General features: G+C 54.8%; 3 protein-coding genes across 6 annotated transcripts; 2 read left to right on the top strand and 1 right to left on the bottom strand.

The window, feature by feature from the left end:
- The first annotated feature begins 1268 nt into the window (after positions 1-1268).
- Positions 1269-8991, top strand: BCL6B (BCL6B transcription repressor). 2 transcript variants are annotated; one of them, XM_022596109.2, is made up of 9 exons: positions 1269-1374; positions 1925-2115; positions 2336-2557; positions 2667-3014; positions 3335-3459; positions 4020-4184; positions 4275-4405; positions 4523-4660; positions 5051-8991. In XM_022596109.2, exons 2-9 carry the CDS (start codon positions 1937-1939, stop codon positions 5165-5167), a joined length of 1425 nt encoding a protein of 474 aa, XP_022451817.1. In that variant the 5' UTR covers positions 1269-1374; positions 1925-1936; the 3' UTR covers positions 5168-8991. The 2 variants fall into 2 exon arrangements, with proteins under 2 accessions (XP_022451817.1, XP_089756671.1); XM_089900545.1 differs by lacking the exon at positions 4020-4184 and having other exon boundaries at positions 1270-1374.
- Positions 8992-9069: 78 nt separating this feature from the next.
- Positions 9070-18699, top strand: SLC16A13 (solute carrier family 16 member 13). Its single transcript, XM_022595791.3, has 4 exons — positions 9070-9910; positions 10061-10204; positions 11185-11922; positions 12569-18699. Exons 1-4 carry the CDS (start codon positions 9712-9714, stop codon positions 12763-12765), a joined length of 1278 nt encoding a protein of 425 aa, XP_022451499.1. The 5' UTR covers positions 9070-9711; the 3' UTR covers positions 12766-18699.
- SLC16A11 (solute carrier family 16 member 11) lies at positions 13749-16170 on the bottom strand. 3 transcript variants are annotated; one of them, XM_089900546.1, is made up of 5 exons: positions 15916-16170; positions 15466-15673; positions 15054-15197; positions 14124-14891; positions 13749-14036 (listed from the first exon to the last, which is right to left on the bottom strand). In XM_089900546.1, exons 2-5 carry the CDS (start codon positions 15665-15667, stop codon positions 13807-13809), a joined length of 1344 nt encoding a protein of 447 aa, XP_089756672.1. In that variant the 5' UTR covers positions 15668-15673; positions 15916-16170; the 3' UTR covers positions 13749-13806. The 3 variants fall into 3 exon arrangements, with proteins under 3 accessions (XP_089756672.1, XP_022451494.2, XP_030619172.1); XM_022595786.3 differs by lacking the exon at positions 15916-16170 and having other exon boundaries at positions 15466-15685; XM_030763312.2 differs by lacking the exon at positions 15916-16170 and having other exon boundaries at positions 15503-15611.
- Positions 18700-19255: the final 556 nt, after the last annotated feature.

Genomic DNA, 19255 nt, shown 5'->3' with positions numbered 1-19255 from the left:
ACTTAAGTTGGGGTTATCAGCCCCTCCTGCCCTCTCTCCCTTCTTTTACCCTGAGACCCTCCCTGTTTCCCCTCTGTTCACTGCACCCAACTTTCATATTAATGTTCACTAAAAAGTCACCTCTAAAGACGGATAATAGTATCTAGCTTAAAAGAATAGAAACCCTGGGCTCCCAGGACTCAGATCCCGCTCCTTGTCCCACCCATTTCCCTTGTTCCCAAAGCCCGCGGATTTCTCACCCCAGGCAGAAAACCCATCCTCGGAGGAAAGTCCCCTCTGTCGCCTAACTCTCCCTCCCTCCGCCCAACCCTAGTCCCCTGGACAAAATAAACCAGAGCAAAGAGGGGGAGAACGAAGGTTTCAGCCGCTCAGACCTAATCGATCCTGCGCCCCCGTTTGAGTGGACCCCCAGCCGGGTGGAGAAGACGGGCGAGGCGAGGCTAGTGCTCGTCCGCCCCCTCGTGGAAGGAGCCAAACATTGCCGAGCTTTGCCTACTTGCCGCGCTGGACCCCGGCGTCCCGCCAGCCTCCAAGCGTAGCCGACGGGCGGATGCCCGAGGCCCTAAAGATCTGGGAGTGGGGGAGGGCGAAAGGGCTTTGGGCGGGAGTCTGTCTCGCTGGATCCCTAAAAGGATTCAAAAGAGAGTCGGGAGCGAAAGACCGGACCCTAGGTCTCCTGAGCGTCGTCTCTCGGCCCCCACCAGGGGCTTTCCCCACCTCCTCGAGGGGAAGCAGCTGGCGGAGCCGTCCGGTCGCAGGACAATGGAAGGAAACGAACTAGAAATCATATCCGCCCCCTCCCTACCGCGCCCGGCCAGAGCCCCTCTTTTGCAGGCCCCGCTAGAGGAGCCTGTTGAATGACCACACCCTCCCTCTGTCTGAGACCCCACGGGAGCCCACTATCACCTCCCCAAACCTAGTTCCTATTTGGGCTCCCCCTTATCTCCCTTAATACCGTACACTGGAAGGGGGAGTTTTGCTGTATTCACTCTCCTGTAACAGGTTCCTTCCTAAAGCCAACACACCAATTGTCGCTGTCCCAGGCCCCCCGACGACCCAGGTCACCCATATTTCCAATCTCAATATCCCCAACCTCCTCCCCAATTCCAATGTCCCATCAGTTCCACTTTCAGTGGCCCAAGACCCCTTACGTTACGACCACCTAGTGTTTCTGAGGTCCCGCCCTGGAGCCGGAGACCCCGCCCCGGGTTCGCCATCTGGAGAGCGAGGGAGGAAGGAAGGATACAGACCCAGGCGTTCACCCCACCTCCACCCCCGCCCCCGACATCCCGGCCAGATAAAGGAGCCGAGGCCAAGAGGGGAGAGAGACCCCGCCCCCCTTGAGAAGAAAGCTGAAGCCCCTGCAGGACGGGGGTAAGAACCAGAGACTGAGGGAGCCAGACTCCTGGGTCCCCCTAAGAGGGTTGGGGCTTGTTGATGGTAAGAAGACAGAGGCCCAGAAATTGAGCTAAACTAGGGATCCGGGACTAGAGAATGGACTTTCGTGATTCGGGGAAGGGAACTTCGATTGGGATTTGGAGGGGTGTGGACCACGGGTCATCTGGGGTCTCCAGGCAGGATCGGACTCCTGAGGCCAGGCGCGCGGTGGGGCAGAGGGGAAATGGGGGTGCTGGAAGGGCACTGGGAGTCTAAGTAAGGGCGCTGCGGGCCGGATTCCTCACACTTGCCATCGACGCCGCGGTGTGGGAACCTTCAACTCGCTCCAAGCGCTGTGGAATCTAGAGGAGGAAAGCGAGCGATGCTGTGGTTGAGGGTAGAAAGAACAAGATGAATTAAGTGAGGCTGCGTGAGCCGGGGCCGGGGGCTTGGCTCTAGCTGCACCTCAGCAGGAAGAGGCAAACTGCGGAAGGGCAGGCGTCTTAGGACGGCCTGGATCCCTGAGCCCTCTCCTTGGCACCCGCAGGCCTGCGTCGCCATGGGCTCCACCGCTGCCCCGGAGGGAACGCTGGGCTACGTCCGCGAGTTCACTCGCCACTCCTCCGACGTGCTCGGCAACCTGAATGAGCTGCGCCTGCGCGGGATCCTCACTGACGTCACGCTGCTGGTTGGCGGGCAACCCCTTCGAGCTCACAAGGCAGTTCTTATCGCCTGCAGGTTCGAGGGGTGGCTCAGGGGTGGGGTGGGACCAAATGGAAAAGGGGCGGAGCCCGAAGGTCTTTGGGAGGGAACCCGAAGCCAAACCTTCCAGAAGCAGGAGGCGGGGCGTCCGCGAATTGGGGGCGGGGTGAGAGTGGGGGAGGCGGGGCTTTGTACAGGGGCGCGTGTCTCCCTTGGTTCCCCAGCCCCTAACATGACCTATCTTTCCTCTCTCCAGTGGCTTCTTCTATTCAATTTTCCGAGGCCGTGCAGGAGTGGGGGTAGACGTGCTCTCCCTGCCCGGGGGCCCCGAAGCCGGAGGCTTCGCTCCTCTTCTGGACTTCATGTACACTTCACGCCTACGCCTCTCTCCGGCCACTGCACCAGCCGTCCTTGCGGCCGCCACCTACTTGCAGATGGAACACGTGGTCCAGGCATGCCACCGCTTCATCCAGGCCAGGTGAGGGAGCCCCAACTCGGTGTTCCTCATGGGTGAAGTGGCATCCTAGGTGTCAAGGGCAAAGACCAAGATTAGGAAATAGCACTAATGTCCATCGCACTTTTCTCAGCTATGAACCTCTGGGCATCTCCCTGCGGCCCCTGGAGGCAGAACCCCCCACGCCCCCAACGGCCCCTCCGCCAGGCAGTCCCAGGCGCTCCGAAGGGCACCCAGACCCACCTACTGAGTCTCGCAGCTGCAGTCAAGGGCCCCCCAGTCCAGGCAGCCCAGACCCCAAGGCCTGCAACTGGAAAAAGTACAAGTTCATCGTGCTAAACTCTCAGGCCTCCCAAGCAGGGAGCCTGGCAGGGGAGAGGAGTTCTGGTCAACTTTGCTCCCAGGCCCGGCTCCCCAGTGGAGATGAGGCTTCCAGCAGCAGCAGCAGTGAAGAAGGACCCATTTCCGGTCCACAGAGCAGGTACAGAAACTGGAACCCCCCACAATTTGTAGAGGCAGCCTCAGCTCAGAGGCACAGCCATTGGGCCTGGGTGGTCAGGAACAGGGAGTGAAGGAGTGGGCTTCAGAGACAACAGCTCACCTTAGGGAGTTGGCCAGAGGTCAGGCTTACTCTGTAGGGTGGGACTTGAGCAGTGAAATTGGATATGGCACATTGGTCCATAGTGGCTCACCTCCAGAGGGTAGGCCTATGGCAACAAGTCTTCCAGGGGAGAACCCCACCACCGCTGCCGCCATATAATCTCTTCTAACCCTTTTCTCTGGGCCTTGACATCTGCCTAGGCTCTCTCCAACTGCTGCCACTGTACAGTTCAAATGTGGGGCTCCAGTCAATACCCCCCATCTCCTCACACCCCGGGCTCCAGAGACCACTGGGTCACACTCTGGGCGGGCTCATCCACCACCAGGTAAGAGCCCCTCCTTTTACCCCCTTCTTGGATTTTCTCCCATGGCTGCTCAAGGCCAGTTTAAAGGCCCAGTCCATTTCCTGCTGATTAGAATCACCTAGGGAGCTTTTAAAAATCCTATGGCCCAGGTCACACCCCGTAGATCAGAAAGTCTGCAAGTGGGAGCCTGGCATCAGTACTTTTTAAAGCTTCCAGTGAACAGCACTGTTTGGGAACTTCTGGCCTATTTCCATCCAGGCCTGAGTGGTCAGCCCAGGGCTTGGCAAGGCCTCTCTGGCAAGCTGTCATCCAGAGTGGTGCAAGAGAGGAGAGAGAAACAGAAACTTCCACCCACGAGTAGGGGCCCCCACCTACCACCACCGCTATTGGAGTGATTAGCAGAGTACTCTGGAATCAGACAGACATGGAGTCAGATCTTGGCTTGTCCTCTCAATAACCATGTGACCCCAAGCAAGTCAAATGAGCCCCAGAAGCCTTAACAGTAAATTGGGAAAAAGAAAACCCGCTACCGTGTGGTTTGAGGATTCACTGGTATTGTCATTACCCACCACCCTTCCCAGGAAGTGAATTTTTCAGCTGCCAGAGCTGTGAGGCTGTGGCTGGGTGCTCATCGGGGCTGGACCCCTTGGCTCCTGGGGATGAGGATAAGCCCTACAAGTGTCAGCTCTGCCGGTCTGCCTTCCGCTATAAGGGCAACCTGGCCAGTCACCGCACGGTGCACACAGGTAGGGGAGGAGCAGGGAGAGGGCCCTGGCCTTGGTGCCCACAGCCGTCCCCTGGTAGAGTCCCTGACCTCCCTTCCTCCCTGCCTCCAGGGGAAAAGCCCTACCACTGCTCCGTCTGCGGAGCCCGCTTTAACCGGCCGGCTAACCTGAAAACGCATAGCCGCATCCATTCGGGAGAGAAGCCCTACAAGTGTGAGACGTGCGGCTCGCGCTTTGTACAGGTACGGCGCCAGTTTCAGAGACGGCTCGCAGGCAAATTTCCGAGAGGGCGAGGTGGGCCGAATGGGGAGGGTTCTGTCCCTCCCATTGGCGCTGTCTGAGGTCCCCTCCTCTCCCAGGTAGCGCATCTGCGCGCGCACGTGCTGATCCACACCGGGGAGAAGCCCTATCCTTGCCCCACCTGCGGGACTCGCTTCCGCCACCTACAGACCCTCAAGAGCCACGTTCGCATCCACACGGGAGAGAAGCCTTACCACGTGAGTACCCGACCTGGCTTGACCCAAAGCCTTGGAATTACCTTCCGTTTACCGAGGGGCGGAGCTCTGAAAGGAGCCGGCCCAGCGGTTCTAGACCTCTTCGAGGTGGGCGGTGTCCTTGTGAGTAAGGGGCGGGGCCGAGGGTAGGGGTGGCAGGTATAGAAGTTAGGCTCCTGGACGGGGCGCTACCCTCCTGGGGAGGAGCTGAAGGATGGAGAAAGATTTGCTGAAGAGGGCGGGGCGTAGCTCCTAGGCCTTCCCCTGAGGATTTGGGAGCATGTAGGGACTAAAGAGCTTCTCTAAGATAGAGTGCTGGGCGGCTCTCCTTTGCTCAACACCTAAAAGGTGGTCGTGGTTGGGGAGGGACCTGACTCAGCTGTCCTCCGACAGTGCGACCCCTGCAGTCTGCATTTCCGGCACAAGAGTCAACTTCGGCTGCATCTGCGCCAGAAACACGGAGCTGCTACCAACACCAAAGTGCACTACCACATTCTGGGGGGGCCCTAGCTGAGCGCCTGCCCAGGCCCCACTCCCTTCCTGGAAGACAGGAGAGCTGCGGCTCACGCCTGGGTTCGCTGTCAGGCTTGGGCATAGGGGTGTGCAAGGCCCCTCGATGTCAGCGACTTGCCACCACCTTAATTTCTCACTGGGGAGAGCAGGGGTGGCAGATCCCAGCTTGATCTGCCTTTGTTTTGCTGGTCAAAACCTCTTCCCCACGATCACAATTGTTTCTGAGGAGAGAACAAGCTAGGAGCTGGAGGAGGGGAGAGACTGGAGGCCTGGTTTCCACCTGCAGCCCCCATCTCATTCGGTTTATCTGTAAATATAATTTATTGAGGCCTTTGGGTGGCACCAGGGCCTTCATTCTATTGCATTTCTCATGTCCCTCTTCCACAAGTGTGATCAAAAGTGACCTGAAACACAGAATGTGAGGTCATGGCTCTGCCGGCAGAGATTAGCACTTGGCTGCCTCCTTTGGCGTGAGTGTTTTATATTATTATTGTCATAACTTTTATCTTTAGAGTTGTTCTTTTCCTATTTGCTTGTTGGTTTGTTTCAAATGGAGAAAGGGGTTCTCTGTGTCCTACCCCTCCAAATCTAGGTCTGGAAACGTTATCTGTTCTAGGGCAGCTCTGGGAACATGTGGGTTTATGGAATTGGGTCAGGAACCCTCTCTGGTATTCTGAATGTTGTAGGTTTTCTAGCAGGCCAGCACTGGATTAGACTTTTTCTGTTCTTCAAGGGTTACAGGAACCTATGGTGAGCCTGAAGTGGAGGTAATAAGTACCTCCTAGAGGCAGTGGGTGTGGGGCCTTTGTCAGTCTTGGAGCTGGGGGGATGATTACAGAGGCTTTCTCTTATGTTCCTAACTGTCCCATTCGTCTGATCACCTAGGTCTGGCTCCACTGTGTCTGTTTGATAGAACTCACCCAGGAGCTTGAGTTGGGCCCACAATCCTCCCACTAGGACCCATTCTTAGCACTGAGTTGATCCCTCCATGCAGGAGAGATCTGAAATTCCTCACCAGAGGTGATGCAATCTTTTCTGATTCTGCCCAGTCTCTAAGAATGTTATGACCTAGGGGAGGATCATGAAACCCTTTATCTTGACTAAACAGTAAAGAGTATGACTCATCCTTTACTGCAGAGGTTGTCTGAGTTTGAATGTTCCTTGGGGTTCTACCTGAGATGAACCTCTTCTTCCTTTAGTAGGTTTTCGGACATCTTCTGGCAAGTGTCCAGATTCCAGAAACTTCTTTGCCTCTAGAAGTCACAGCTGCTTGGTAACTTTCTTACCTTAGAAAAGCTGGGTCTGTGACCTGGTCTTCCTGTCACTGCATTCCTGTCCGGAACCAGTGAAAGCACTAGAACCTTCCACAGGGAGAGAAAAGGGGTTGAGTTCCACTATGGATTTTCTGTAGTTTGGGATTATGATCGGAATTACTGTTGGGATTAGAGATTTAGAAGATTTAAAAGACTGACTGATGGACCCTCTAGTTGACCAAGTATCCAGGTAGGATTAAGAGGTTGGTTGAGGGGCAAAGTCTCTGGTGTAGGCCAAGTAGGTAGAAGGTTAGGAATGGGTTGCTTCTTAACTGTGTGGAATGTCTGGAATGTTAGATGATACTCTGAAGCCTTGATTTACAGTCCTGCCCCTGTTGCCCTGGGGGATTAGGGACATGGGGTGGAAGGTAAAAAGCACTTTGAATTTGCAGGGTGGAGGTTCCTCAAGACAGGTCAGTACTAGTGGCTGTCACTTGGGGACTGGTGAGAGAGCTACTCTTCTCCCTCTTTGCCTCTTACTCCCCACTGCAGAATTGAAGGAGGTAGGGAAAGCAGAGGAGAGAGCTGAGAAGGAACCATGATTTTTTTTTTTTTTTTTTTTTACCAGATTGGATGGGCAGGTGGAGAGTGCCAAGGGGTGGAGATGTTAGATCTTGCAAGATCAGAATCATGGAATAAAGAAGCCTCTCTGTGCTGCCTTTTGTGTCCTGGGTTCTTGCCTGTGGGGATCTGGGGACTGAGGGTTCTGAAGCTGGGGAAAGAAGGTATCCTATCCTTCCTGGATACCATCTTGGATTCTGTGCCCATCCCACGGTCCCATCCCACCAGACATTTTAAGTGGCCCTTGTTCTCCCCTTCCCTGCCCTTGCCTTCCGGATCATTGTGTAGGAACCAGTGACTTCATGAAGTTTCTCCGGAGCCACCTGCATCCTACTGCTCTGAAGTCACTTCCTGCCTGAGGTGTGGAGGCAGCAGGGAGAAACCAGGAAGCCACTAATAATACCAACATGTTGGGGGATGCATCTGTGCAGGGGAACTTAATGCCTGGACACCCTCTACCACCACCACCACCACAGAAAATGGATAGGACTTGGGTGCCATAAGGATAATAGGAGCTGGAGGTGGCAGTGAGAAGGCTGTGTGGTTAGAGCCAGCGTGCCAGCTCTACCCCTCCCCCAGCAGCGGTGTCTTGGAATCCATCCAGTGCCTAGTACACACTTCTCTCCCACCCTTTCCCCTGTCCTGTGTGTGTCATGGGTGCACAGCCTTGTTCTACCCAGAGGTTAAGGGGTCACTAATTCTGATAAGTGGACTTAAATTTTGGACTTAAATTCCTTTTGGACTTAAGTTCCTCATCCATGAAATAAGTCCATTAGCATGGAAGGAATAAGTTCCTTCCAACGTTTACAGTTTGTGGTTGTGCTTCTTAATCTTTTAAAACCCATGACCTGGGTTAGATTTTTTTTTTTTAAGCACAAAACAAAGATACTAAACTAAAACCTTCCTTCCCCTCCCACTGCAGCTTATCCCCTGTTTAAAATAAGACCAGCTTAAAATAAAATAAAATAAGACCAGCTAATATTACTTAACTCCTACTACATGTCAGGCCCTAAACTAAACATTTTAGTGTATAGATTTTCTAATTCAACTCCCCTGACAACCCTAAAAGTAGGTACTATTATTAGCCCCAGTTTACAAGTGGGGAAACCAGCTGAGAGGTTCAATGTCTTGGCCAAGTTAAGAAGTGATGAAACCAGGATTGGAACTATGATTTGATTCTAAAGACTGCGCTCTTAACCGCTCTGTTATACAGCCACACCAATTTCTACATCTTTGGTACAGTCCCCACCAGCTAAAGTTCTAACTCCACTTAAAAAAAAAAAAAAGCTTCTTGGGTATGATTACTTTTATTTCCCACGTATAAAAGTATACGGCTCAATATGCTTTTTAAAATTACACAGCCTCCCTCCCCACCCCAGCCCCACTTGTCTGGGTATGACCCCTTGAGTTCAAGGTCAGTGTCCTAAGGATCTTGAAGCCAAGTCATTATAGTGCTCTATAAGGCTGGAGGAACTGGGTACTGGTTGGGTAGGAGGGGCTGATTGCGCCAGTGGTCATGGCTTGTCTCTAGTCTATCCCATCATGAGATCAAAAGCTGTGATTAGGAAGTGGTTGTTACTAGAGGGCAGAGGAAAATGTTCCAGCCCCACTGAAGACGAGGGCTGGTGGGGCTCTGAGTGAGCTCAGAGTTGCACTTCCTCTCCCCAGTTATTTTTGGTCTCTGTGACCCGTACGTTTCCTGTTAGTGGGAACAGAAGGGACAGGAACGAGTTCCCAATACAGAAATCAACGCCAAGAGTCCAAGAGCCCAGTCCCCTCTCTCTTTCCTTGGCCTTTGAACCCACTCAGGAATCCAGGCATCTAGATTCTAGTGGCCTCAGGCGCTTGGCCAGGTATTTTACCTTATCTCATAATCCCTCCGCACCACCCACCCCACCCTCGCCCCGCTTTTCAGCTCCCGGGCCCCTCATCAAGCAAGTATGTGTTTTCCTCTCCTGAGCCAGTTTACCAACTACTAACGCCCACGGACTCCTTACGTGCGCATCTCCGTGCTGAAATCTGGTCGAATTGGCCCGCTAGTTGGACAGGAGACCGAAGCTACCTCCTGGTTGGTTCCTGGGTCACCTAGGGCCCGTCTATTTAGCCTGCTAAAGTCCCCTCCTCACGCCTGCGCCCCACTCACTGCCCCAGAACAGGTTCTAAAGCCCGCCCTGCCCTTATGGCTCCGCCCCCTTCTGAGGAGTCCCGCGTTCTCATTGGTGAGCTACAGACAGGGATGTTGGCCGGGCTGGCCAGGTGCAGACACTTCCAGTGATAAGATAGATAATCCACCCTGAGACCTCAGGGATGGGGCCCAAGCTCAGTGCTGCCCCCTGGCTCCTAGACCGAAAGTCAGTCCTCTCCTCCGTCTGTCCCGCCCAGGCCTCGACTCTCGACTCACGGCCAGCGGAGCCACGCCCCCCGGCGCTGAGCGCAGGGCCAAGCGCCAGCCTGGTCTCCCTACCTATATCGCCCCCGCTAGGGGAAAGGCGCAGGCGCCTCACGCAGCCTCTCTGCAGCTTTCAAGCCCTCGTTGGTACTTTCCTCTCTACCATCCTCTCTTCCCTGCTCGGCTGCGAGTGGTCCGGCTGGGTGGGTGGGCAGAGGTGGAACGTCCTGAGCCCTGCTCCGGAAGGGGCTTAAGGCGGCAGCCCTGTTACCTCCCGGATGGCACTTAGGGCCGAGCCCCCCGACGGGGGCTGGGGGTGGATGGTGGTGCTCTCAGCGTTCTTCCAGTCGGCGCTGGTGTTCGGAGTGCTCCGCTCCTTCGGCGTCTTCTTTGTGGAGTTTGTGGCTGCGTTTGAGGAGCCGGCAGCGCGAGTCTCCTGGATCGCCTCCATAGGAATCGCGGTGCAGCAGTTCGGGAGTGAGTGCTGCGCCTGGGTCCAGAGTCCTGTGACCCTCGACCCTCGGAAGGGAGAGGAGATGCGGGGACGGTAAAGGAGATGGTGGGGGTGGGGTCAGTGCTGGAGAAGGACGCCTGAGATCTTCTCTCAGAACCCTTCCTCTCCTCCAGGCCCAGTGGGCAGTGCGCTGAGCACCAAGTTCGGGCCCAGGCCTGTGGTGATGGCTGGGGGCATCTTGGCTGCGTTGGGGATGCTGCTCGCCGCCTTTGCTACCTCCTTAACCCACCTGTACCTGAGTATTGGGCTGCTCTCAGGTGAGACCCTGGGCAAGGGCGGGTCAAAAGCCTGAGTCTTTTTGGCCTCTGGACTTTTACCTTCTTCCTGCTCCTTCCAAAAGGCTTAGGGAGACGCTGAGAGAAAGTTTTGGCTAGCACCTGTGCCCAGAAGGCAATTTTGTTTTTAATTGCATCGGTTTATTTATGGCTGCGTTGGGTCTTCGTTGCTGCGCGTGGGCTTTCTCTAGTTGCATCGAGTGGGGGCTACTCTTCGTTGCGGTGCGACGGGCTTCTCTTGGCGGTGACTTCTCTTGTTGCGGAGCACAGGCTCTAGGCGTGCGGGCTTCAGTATTTGTGGCATGCGGGATTTATAGTTGTGGCTCTCGGGCTGTAGAGCGCAGGCTCAGTAGTTGGGGTGCACAGGCTCAGTTGCTCCGTGGCCCTTGCTCCTTCCCAGACCAGAGCTCGAACCCGTGTCCCCTGCATTGGCAGGCGGATTCTTAACCACTGCGCCACCAGCGAAGTCCCCCAGAAGGGAATTCTTAAGAGAGGTGACTAAAATGATAAACAGGTTAGGGGAAATCAGGAAATTCAAAGACACAAGCCCAGGGCTAGTGGGACTGGAGTGTAAAAGGAAGAATTACTGTAAAATTGTGTCAGATGTGAAAGCTGTGAAATAGATATCATTATCCTATTTACAGATGAGGAAAGGCTTTAAGCTTATGCAACTTGGCAAGTGAAGTTCACACAGCCAGAAATGGTAGAGCCCAGGTCTAACTCCAGAGTTCTATGGTAGTTAACTTTGCAAACATTCCAGAGTCCCGTAAAGTATATTACCCCCATTTTGCAGATGAGATTGAGGCTAGGAGATTAATAGACAAGGTCATACAGCTAGAAAGTATCAAGCTAGGGTTGTAATTAACACCTGTGCTACATTCTGCTGCTGGGCAGTGTTGGGATGATTGTGTGCCCTGAGCTCCTTATGGGTCCCTCAACCCCCATTTCTTCCTTTTTGACAGGATCTGGCTGGGCCTTGACCTTCACTCCCACCCTGGCCTGCCTGTCCCGTTACTTCTCTCGTCGGCGATCCCTGGCCACCGGGCTAGCACTGACGGGCGTGGGCCTCTCCTCCTTTGCTTTTGCTCCACTCTTCCAATGGCTGCTCAGCCAGTACGCCTGGCGGGGGGCCCTGCTGCTGGTGTCTGCCCTCTCCCTCCACTTGGTGGCCTGTGGTGCTCTTCTCCGCCCACTCTCCCTGGCCGAGGACCCTGTCGTGGGTGGCCCTGGGGCCCAACTTGCCAACCTTCTCCATCATGGCCCCTTCCTCCGTTACACCGTTGCCCTCACCCTGATCAACACTGGCTACTTCATTCCCTACGTGCACCTGGTGGCCCATCTTCGGGACCTAGATTGGGACCCACTGCCTGCTGCCTTCCTACTCTCAGTGGCGGCTATTTCTGACCCTGTGGGGCGTGTGGCTTCTGGGTGGCTAGGGGATGCAGTCCCAGGGCCTGTGGCAAGACTCCTGATGCTCTGGACCACCCTGACTGGGGTGATACTGGCCCTGTACCCTGGGGCTCAGGCTCCCACAGCCCTGGTGGCTCTGACTGTGGCCTATGGCTTCACATCAGGGGCCCTGACCCCAGTGGCCTTCTCCGTGCTGCCTGAACTGGTGGGAACTGGAAAGATATACTGTGGCCTGGGACTGGTGCAGATGGTAGAAAGCATCGGGGGGCTGCTGGGGGCTCCTCTATCAGGTAAGGGGACTGGGATTTCCAGGTGGGTGTGGGCTGCCACGTCATGCCATTCAGGGAGGTAATTGACATTATAGTGTATGTGAATACTGCCCTCTGGTATGGAACATACACAGCCTGCATGGACAATCACAGCAGCCCTGAAATGGGTCCAAGGTGGCAGGGTACCTACAGTTGGGGTCTTCAGAGGACCTGGTCAGACCCGGCCAGACATAACATGCCAGTGTCTGCCTTTTCCCTTGGCCCAGTGGGCTCCAGGCCAGGGGTCTGAGCCATCTGGTCAAAGTTCTCCAGGCTCCTGATGCCAGAACCTTCAGACCCTTAACATTTTCCTCTTAACTATTAACTGAAGGCATGGAAGGGAAGGCCACAGCTACTGGAAAGAAAGGCACAAGTGTGCCTGACTCCATCCGGATCCCCAAATCCCCACTGACTGGTTCAGAGATCCTTTCTGAAAGCAGGAAGGTGGTTGAAATGGCCTTTTGAGGCCCCTAGGGAAGGCTGAGTTCTCGAGCTCCTCCAGTCCTACCTTGAGAGTTCTAATTCTTCCAAGATGATGGGTTAAGGATTATTTTCTTCCCTCCACCCCAAAATGTGTCTGAGTCCCAGGAAACAGATCACCCATGTGTATTTTCTCTCTTGAATCTAGGCTACCTCCGGGATGTGACAGGCACCTACACAGCTTCTTTTGTGGCGGCTGGGGCCTTCCTTCTTGCAGGGAGTGGAGTTCTCATCACTCTGCCCCACTTCTGCCTGTCAGCTCCTACCTCCAAGCCCCAGGACCCTGTAACAGAGGCACTGGATACCAAAGTCCCCCTGCCCAGGGAGGGGCTGGGAGAGGACTGAACTACAGGAAGGGGGAGTCAGACCCAGAAACCCAGGGGTTGTTGGCTCCAGGTCTTCTGCCCCATCTTGGCACCCACAGAACCACAGTGCCTTAAGCATCGTTATCTGCCTCCTCCCCCCCAGAGCAGGCCTGGGGCTCCTGCGATGTGTGTGCCAACCCTTTGTATTTTGTCTTATCTCTTCTTTGCTCGCACAACGTTTTCTGAAGGATCCAGGAGTTCAGCCTGCTCCACTGAGCTGTGAATCGACTGTGGAAACTCAAAGGCCAAGAGACTTATCATGTTTTACATGTGATCTCTAGTGTTGCCTCCCACATTTCTTCCCTGAAGACAGATCTTTGGGAAAGAGGGATGCCCCTTTGAGATAAAACTGAATAAGGAAACCGGACAATAATCAGAACCTCAAAAAGAATTGGGGCCCATATGCCTGGGCTGGCTGATTGGGGTCACGCTGGGGACTGGAGGGGAGGTATCCAGGAGCTCTGGTGACCCAGAGCATTTAACCCTGGACTCTGCTCTCTGGATCACAGTTCCTCCTACTTGCCCACTGACCTCCCTCTTTCCCACTATCCCCTGTAACTTAGGAAAGAAATTAAGAAAATGGTGAGGGACATGTGGGGGGTGCTAGCTGGGGAGGGGGAGATAAAGCTAAGAGAGCTGAAGTCTGGGTCTGGGATTCTTATGTTTTCATCAGGCCAGTAGAAGGAGACTGAAATGCAGGAGAGAGTTATCTGGGAAATGAGGATGGGGCAGCTAGCACCCATGAGCACCCCCCTCCTCCAACAAACTGAAGCTGATAGGCAGACAGTTTCTCAAAGATTTCCTGTTATAATGGCAAGAACTTGGGCAAAGAGAAATGGACTGACTAGACAAACACCCTTCCTGCCTCGCACGGCTTAGGGGGATCCTGTTCCTATCAACCAGCCTTTTTGGATATTTTAAGTAGAATGTTTGCAGCATCCTAGATTGCCTAACAATTGGAGCTTGCAGGAAAAGCAGATAGAAAGTCTTTATTGGGGGCGAGGCTCAAACAAGAAAATGGTCAACAAGTGCTGTCCAGAGTGGAGTGAGGGCCTCCTGGGGGGAGCAGGGTAACCTGAGGGTTGGGGAGCAGCTCCCCCCTCTCAGGGGGTGGGGTGCCTGGACGTGAGGCTGGACGGCAGGAGGGCAGCGCACTGGGCAGCCCCATGTAGATGAAGCTGCCAGAGAGGATGAAAGAGCTGCACACGAGGAAGGAGGCGGTGAAGTCTCCCGTCTCATCCCTTAGGAAGCCTGAGAGGAGGGGGAAAGGAACTCAGAGGCCTCCGTGCCCAGGTGCAGAGGAGGGGTGCGAGCGGATCTGCTGGCTCAGGCCCTTACCTGACAGGGGAGGGCCCAGAAGCCCCCCCAGGCTCATCAGCATCATCACCAGCCCGGTGGCCTGCACCACACCGCCGACGCCCACCAGCCCCGGGAGCACGCCGAAAACCAACGGGGCGTAACTTCCGGCGCTCAGCCCGTAGGCCCCAGCCGCGGCCAGCAGGGGGCCCCCCCAGCTCTCCTCGTTCCCCACCACCGGCACCAGACCCACCGCCAGCAGCCCTAACCCTGTCAGGGCCCCGAACATCGCCAGCAACCGCGGGAGGGGCACCCAACCCTGGTCCGCCAGCCACCCGCAGAGCAGCCGGGCGCCCGCGTCCCCCACGGCAGCCACCGCCACCACCAGCACCGCCCCATACCCCCCCAGGCCCCGATCTAAAGCGTGAGGGGCCAGGTGCACGTAGGGGACGAAGTACCCGCCCCCCACCAAGGCCGTGCCTAGAGCAAAAACTAAGAAGGCCCGGCGTGTGAAGAGACCTAGGCCGAGGGCAGCTAGCGGGCTTCGGGGTGGGCCCAGGGGGTCTCCAGGGAGCGCCAGGGGTCGCAGCAGGGCGCCACAGGGGGTGAGGTGGAGGGTAATGGCGCCAAGGAGGAGCAGGGCGCCCCGCCAGCCGAAATTATCGAGGAGGAGCTGCAAGGCGGGCGCCAGAAGCAGCGAGGAGGCCCCGTTGCCCGTGAGTGCCAGCCCCACGGCCAAGACTCGACGGCGGGAGAAGTAACGGGAGAGGGTCCCGAGGGCAGGGGCGAATACCAGGGCCCAGCCGGAGCCTGCGAATGGATAGGACCGGGTGAGGACAGGAGCTGGGGATGCCTGCCCCCACCATCCCAGCTCGGCTGCTCGCAGGAGGCCCTCGCGCCCTCGGCCTCCAGCTCCCGACACGCTCTATCTCCACCATCACCCCTGAAGAACCCGGGAATCCCTCTCCTCACCAGCAAGGACGCCCAGGCCAAGGTAGAGGTGCAGCAGACTGCGGGCGAAAGCCGAGAAGACGAAGCCGAGCGAGGTGAGGACGCCCCCAACCATCACCACGGGGCGCGCCCCCCAGCGGGTGCTCAGGGCGCTGCCCACTGGGCCTGGAAGGAGGCGGAGTCAACGGAAGACACGCTCCTGGACCCCCAAACTCGCTCCAACACTTCTCATTGGCTGTTTGCCTGGCCTAAACTTCTCCCCCTGCCTAATAGCCCCTCCGCCTTGACCTCAAGACCCACTATATTCTAGAACTTAGGTACACTGGTCGACCTTTCTTACGTTGTCTGGTCATCAACCAGGTGTGTCCCCCACCACTGCACTCATGGCCCCTCCACCCCGGTTCCCGCCTCCCACCTCGGGGCCCCCCCTCACTGGCTGCCTGCTGCACGGCCAGGGCCAGGGCGCTGACCCACGCAGTGTCCTGAGCGCTTCGGTCAAAATGCTCCGCGAGGTCAGGGAGGGCGAGGCCCAGGGAGCGTAACAGTCCGTAGGAGAGCCCATTCACCGCGAAGGCTGCGGCCGCCACCACCCATCCCCAGCCCCCGTCCGGGGGGCCGGCTGGCTTGGGGGTCATCACCGCCTGGAGGAGGGGGACCACCTGTGAGAGAAGTCTCCAGGTCTGTGCCTCCTTTAGGGACCCGGGCATCCCTGAGATCCAGCTTCTGGCTCTTTGCCCAGGGTGGGCACGTCACCCTGAGCACGACAGGACGGAGACGGAGGAGCCTAGGGACAGAACTCCCGGGTTCGCGCGATCCCGGGACGGGATGACAGCCGGATCCCCCAGGCCTGAGACTCCCCCTCCCACACACCAGTCTCCCTTACCCGACCTCTCCGGGCGGTGCGGGGAGAGGAAGGGCTCGGCCCGCTTTTCTCCCTGCTTCCGGGGCGGGCGGGGCCCCAGAGGGAGCAAATATAGAGATGGAGCCCAACTTGGACGGGCTCTCAAGGTAAACAGAGAGCTCCACAGGGGGGCTGAGCCACCTGGGACGGGGGGGGGTACGGAGGGCGGGGGCGAGCTGAGACAGCCAATCCGCCGAGCCGCGGGTGAGGCCAGACGCCGAGTCCTACGGGGATTGAATTATCCACTTACACCCCCAACCCCGGGGAAGGGAGGGGTGAGGAATGAATGCCGCCACGCCCACGCCCACGCCCACGCACCTGCCGCCGGCTGTGCACCCGGGAGACGCGTGGATTGCAATCTCCAGCCTGCCCAACGTCGGTAGGCAACGCACGGAAATAGGGGTAGTCCTCCCAAAGCCTGAGTGGATGAGTACTTTCGTTCTCAGGGAACGTTGCTGGAGAACCTGGTAAAAGCTCTCGGATGTTAAATCACCTCCACGGAGTGTATGTTGCGTGCTTAACAATAATATGCCCTCAAGGACGGAGGAGAAGGAAGAGGACTTCCTTATGATGGGCCAGGGACATGTACACATGTCATCTTTCATCTTCACAATCACCCTGTGAAAAAGGTGTTCTTCCCATTTTACAGATGAGGTAACTGAAACTTAGGGAGGTTAGGTGACTTGCCCAAATCACTCAGCTTAAAAAAAAAAAAAAAATGGTGGAAATATTTGAATTTGGGTCTGTCCAACTGCGGAACCATACAAGAACAGACCTAGGACTGAAATAGAATCCGCCACCATGGAGGGAAATGGCCTGGAGACAGTTTGATGCCAAACTGACCTGGAAATGGTAGAGCCTTTGCAGAGCCAGAGAGTTTATGATTCTGAGATAGGGGTTACTGGGAATACAAAGGATTCTTGAGGTCAGAATCGCTGAAGACTTAGATTAGAATTTTAAAAACAAAGTTAAGAAATCCGATAATTGAACCCAGGTATTGGTTTCTTGAAAAAATTTTCCTTTTTACATTAGAATTAAGTTTACCATTAATTTACTTCAGCTGTTTGATCAAGAGATGTGTTCTTTGATTTAATTTTCCAACAGTATCAGAGAAATTGGCAGTTTACAGTTTGGCGTATGCAATATCCGAAAGCCACATGGTGGCAGTGTTTCCTAATGGTTGAGAACATTTCTACAAATAAAGAAAAGGAAAACAGCTTCTTAATCAGTGAAACTGTAAACCTAACAACATGATCTTCGAGGGCTCTCCACTGCCTATAGGAGGTAAAAAAAACAACAAAATTCTCTACTTTGGGCATAAGGCCTTTCACAATCAAAGGTAGACTATCTGTCCATCCCATCTCCCTCCCCTCTCTCCTACACCCTTCCATCAGCCGCCTGTATGGACATTCCTAGCTTTTTCTCACTCCTAAAGTTTTGAATATGTCATGCCCTTTGCTTGAAATGGCCTGGATGGGGTACAGGAGCCCTGACACACACACCCTAGGAAGGTGGTCTCACCAGCTTCCCTAGCTGGGTGTGCTGTTGGGAAAGGCACCTGGGAGACAGAGGCAGCATATCCTCAGCCAAGGGGAAGGCACGGAGCCCACTTCCCGACATGGCCGGTGAGGACTCTGCTCCAAGCTGAATGAGGCCAAGTGAAACAAATCACTCCCTCTCCATGGTGAAGTAGAAATGCAGGGCAGTCAAAGAGAAGACTGGGTCGTCAGGGTCTGGGAGTGACACTGAGCACCTTTACAGGATACTTATGAACCAACAGGGCATCCCAGAGCCTGGGGCTAGGGTGATTGGCTGCGAAAGGGCACATTCATCTTCTACCTCGTGTTCCCTGTATTCTTAGCCAGACTTACTATCACTAAACACATCTTTTGCTCATGGAGCTGTGAATGAAAAATATTGTCTGCCATAGAGTAAACAAAGGATATTGCAGCCATCAAGCCATCACATTACAGCCACCCCAACAGTGAGCCCTGAGGGAACTCACGATGGAAACAGGATGCCCCCTATCAAACCATCAGACACTGCAGCCCTCCACCCCCAACAGTGCACCCTGAGGAGACTCAGGATGAGAAAGCCCAGGATACTGGCCCCAGATGGCTGAGATGCGTATCAAAGGAATGATTTCAGTGAGCCCAGACTCTTGCATCTTCCCATACATGGAAAAGTGCTGAATTCCTTAAGATATCTGGTTTTCTTTAATTGACATTAATCTTTTGATGTTCCGACTACCTGGTCTTTGTTGCAAAAACTCCTGGATATCCTGGCTCCGCCCCTTGCCTCTTCGGAGCAATCTCTGAGTTATCTGCCATACTGTGTCCCGACTTAAGTCCTCAGTTTCGTCTGCTGAATAAAACATAACTCTCAACTTTTAGGTTGTGCATTTTTCTCAGTCAACAAGCAAATATAGCAATGAGGTTGGGAGAATGAATTCCCAAGCTAGACTTCGTGGGTTTGAAGCCCATCTTTGCCACTTATTAGCTGTATTACTGTAAGCAAGTTATTCAACCTCTCTGTGCCTCGATTTCTTCATCTCTAAAATGGGGATAATAATAGTAGCTACCTGATAGGATTGCTATGGGAATAAAATGAGACACTGTGTATACATGTATGAATAAGGGACTTAGAACAGTGCCTGGAACATGATATATGTCAGCCCCTCTTGTACTCCTGCCCCTTCCCCACTGGCTACACCTACTGATGCCTCAAGGTTAAAGAACCACATTGGTCTGGTGAGTTCTCAGTAGAACTACACAGCTTTATAAGACGTGAATGGCTACAAAGAGAGGTTAAATGGATTTTTTCTCTTAGTGGTGAGTGGTTTTCTTAGCATTTTCCAAAGTTTAGGAGAAAATGCTGGTCTCCCTATCTCAACTCTAAAAACAAATGAGAAGAAAAGGAGTCAAAATAAGTTTTGTTCATTCACTTCCTCATACAAAATATTTATAGACACCTACCATGCCAGATGCTCTGCTTAGGGCTAGGGATACAACTATGAATGCTACAGTCTCTCCCCTCCAAGCCCCCACAAAGAGAAAAAGTGAAATAAAGACATCTCAACACAACGAAAGGGACGCAGACACCATAGAGTGGTGCATGGGAGGAATTGACTCATTCTGCTTGGGCCTGCTGGGAAGGCTTCACAGAAGAGGAGCTCTTTGAGCTGGGTCTTGAAGGATGAGTAGGAGTTTGCCAGATGGCTGTGTGGGCAGGGGCATTCCAGGCAAAGGGAACTGCCTGTGGAAAATCACAAAGGCATGAACCAGCTTGGCACATTGTTTATTGTTTGGGGAGCTGTAAATAG

Source organism: Delphinapterus leucas, chromosome 19 (genome assembly GCF_059928025.1).
Source record: "Delphinapterus leucas isolate spDelLeu-1000000601 "Yukka" chromosome 19, BTC_Dleu_Yukka2, whole genome shotgun sequence".
NCBI lineage: Eukaryota > Metazoa > Chordata > Mammalia > Artiodactyla > Monodontidae > Delphinapterus > Delphinapterus leucas.
Note: the sequence above shows the minus strand (reverse complement) of the source record. Positions and strands in the feature narration are given on the sequence as shown.

Excerpts from the sequence above, each read along its gene's own strand:
- SLC16A11 (XM_089900546.1), bottom strand. The coding sequence starts at position 15,667 with ATGACCCCCAAGCCAGCCGGCCCCCCGGACGGGGGCTGGGGATGGGTG. Across the intron at positions 15,198-15,465 it reads GGCCGTGCAGCAGGCAGCCA|GCCCAGTGGGCAGCGCCCTG; the intron begins GTGAGGGGGGGC and ends GCCTCCTTCCAG. Across the intron at positions 14,892-15,053 it reads TGGCCTGGGCGTCCTTGCTG|GCTCCGGCTGGGCCCTGGTA; the intron begins GTGAGGAGAGGG and ends ATCCATTCGCAG.
- BCL6B (XM_022596109.2), top strand. The coding sequence starts at position 1,937 with ATGGGCTCCACCGCTGCCCCGGAGGGAACGCTGGGCTACGTCCGCGAG. Across the intron at positions 2,558-2,666 it reads CACCGCTTCATCCAGGCCAG|CTATGAACCTCTGGGCATCT; the intron begins GTGAGGGAGCCC and ends CACTTTTCTCAG. Across the intron at positions 4,661-5,050 it reads CGGGAGAGAAGCCTTACCAC|TGCGACCCCTGCAGTCTGCA; the intron begins GTGAGTACCCGA and ends GTCCTCCGACAG.
- SLC16A13 (XM_022595791.3), top strand. The coding sequence starts at position 9,712 with ATGGCACTTAGGGCCGAGCCCCCCGACGGGGGCTGGGGGTGGATGGTG. Across the intron at positions 9,911-10,060 it reads CGCGGTGCAGCAGTTCGGGA|GCCCAGTGGGCAGTGCGCTG; the intron begins GTGAGTGCTGCG and ends CCTCTCCTCCAG. Across the intron at positions 10,205-11,184 it reads GAGTATTGGGCTGCTCTCAG|GATCTGGCTGGGCCTTGACC; the intron begins GTGAGACCCTGG and ends CCTTTTTGACAG.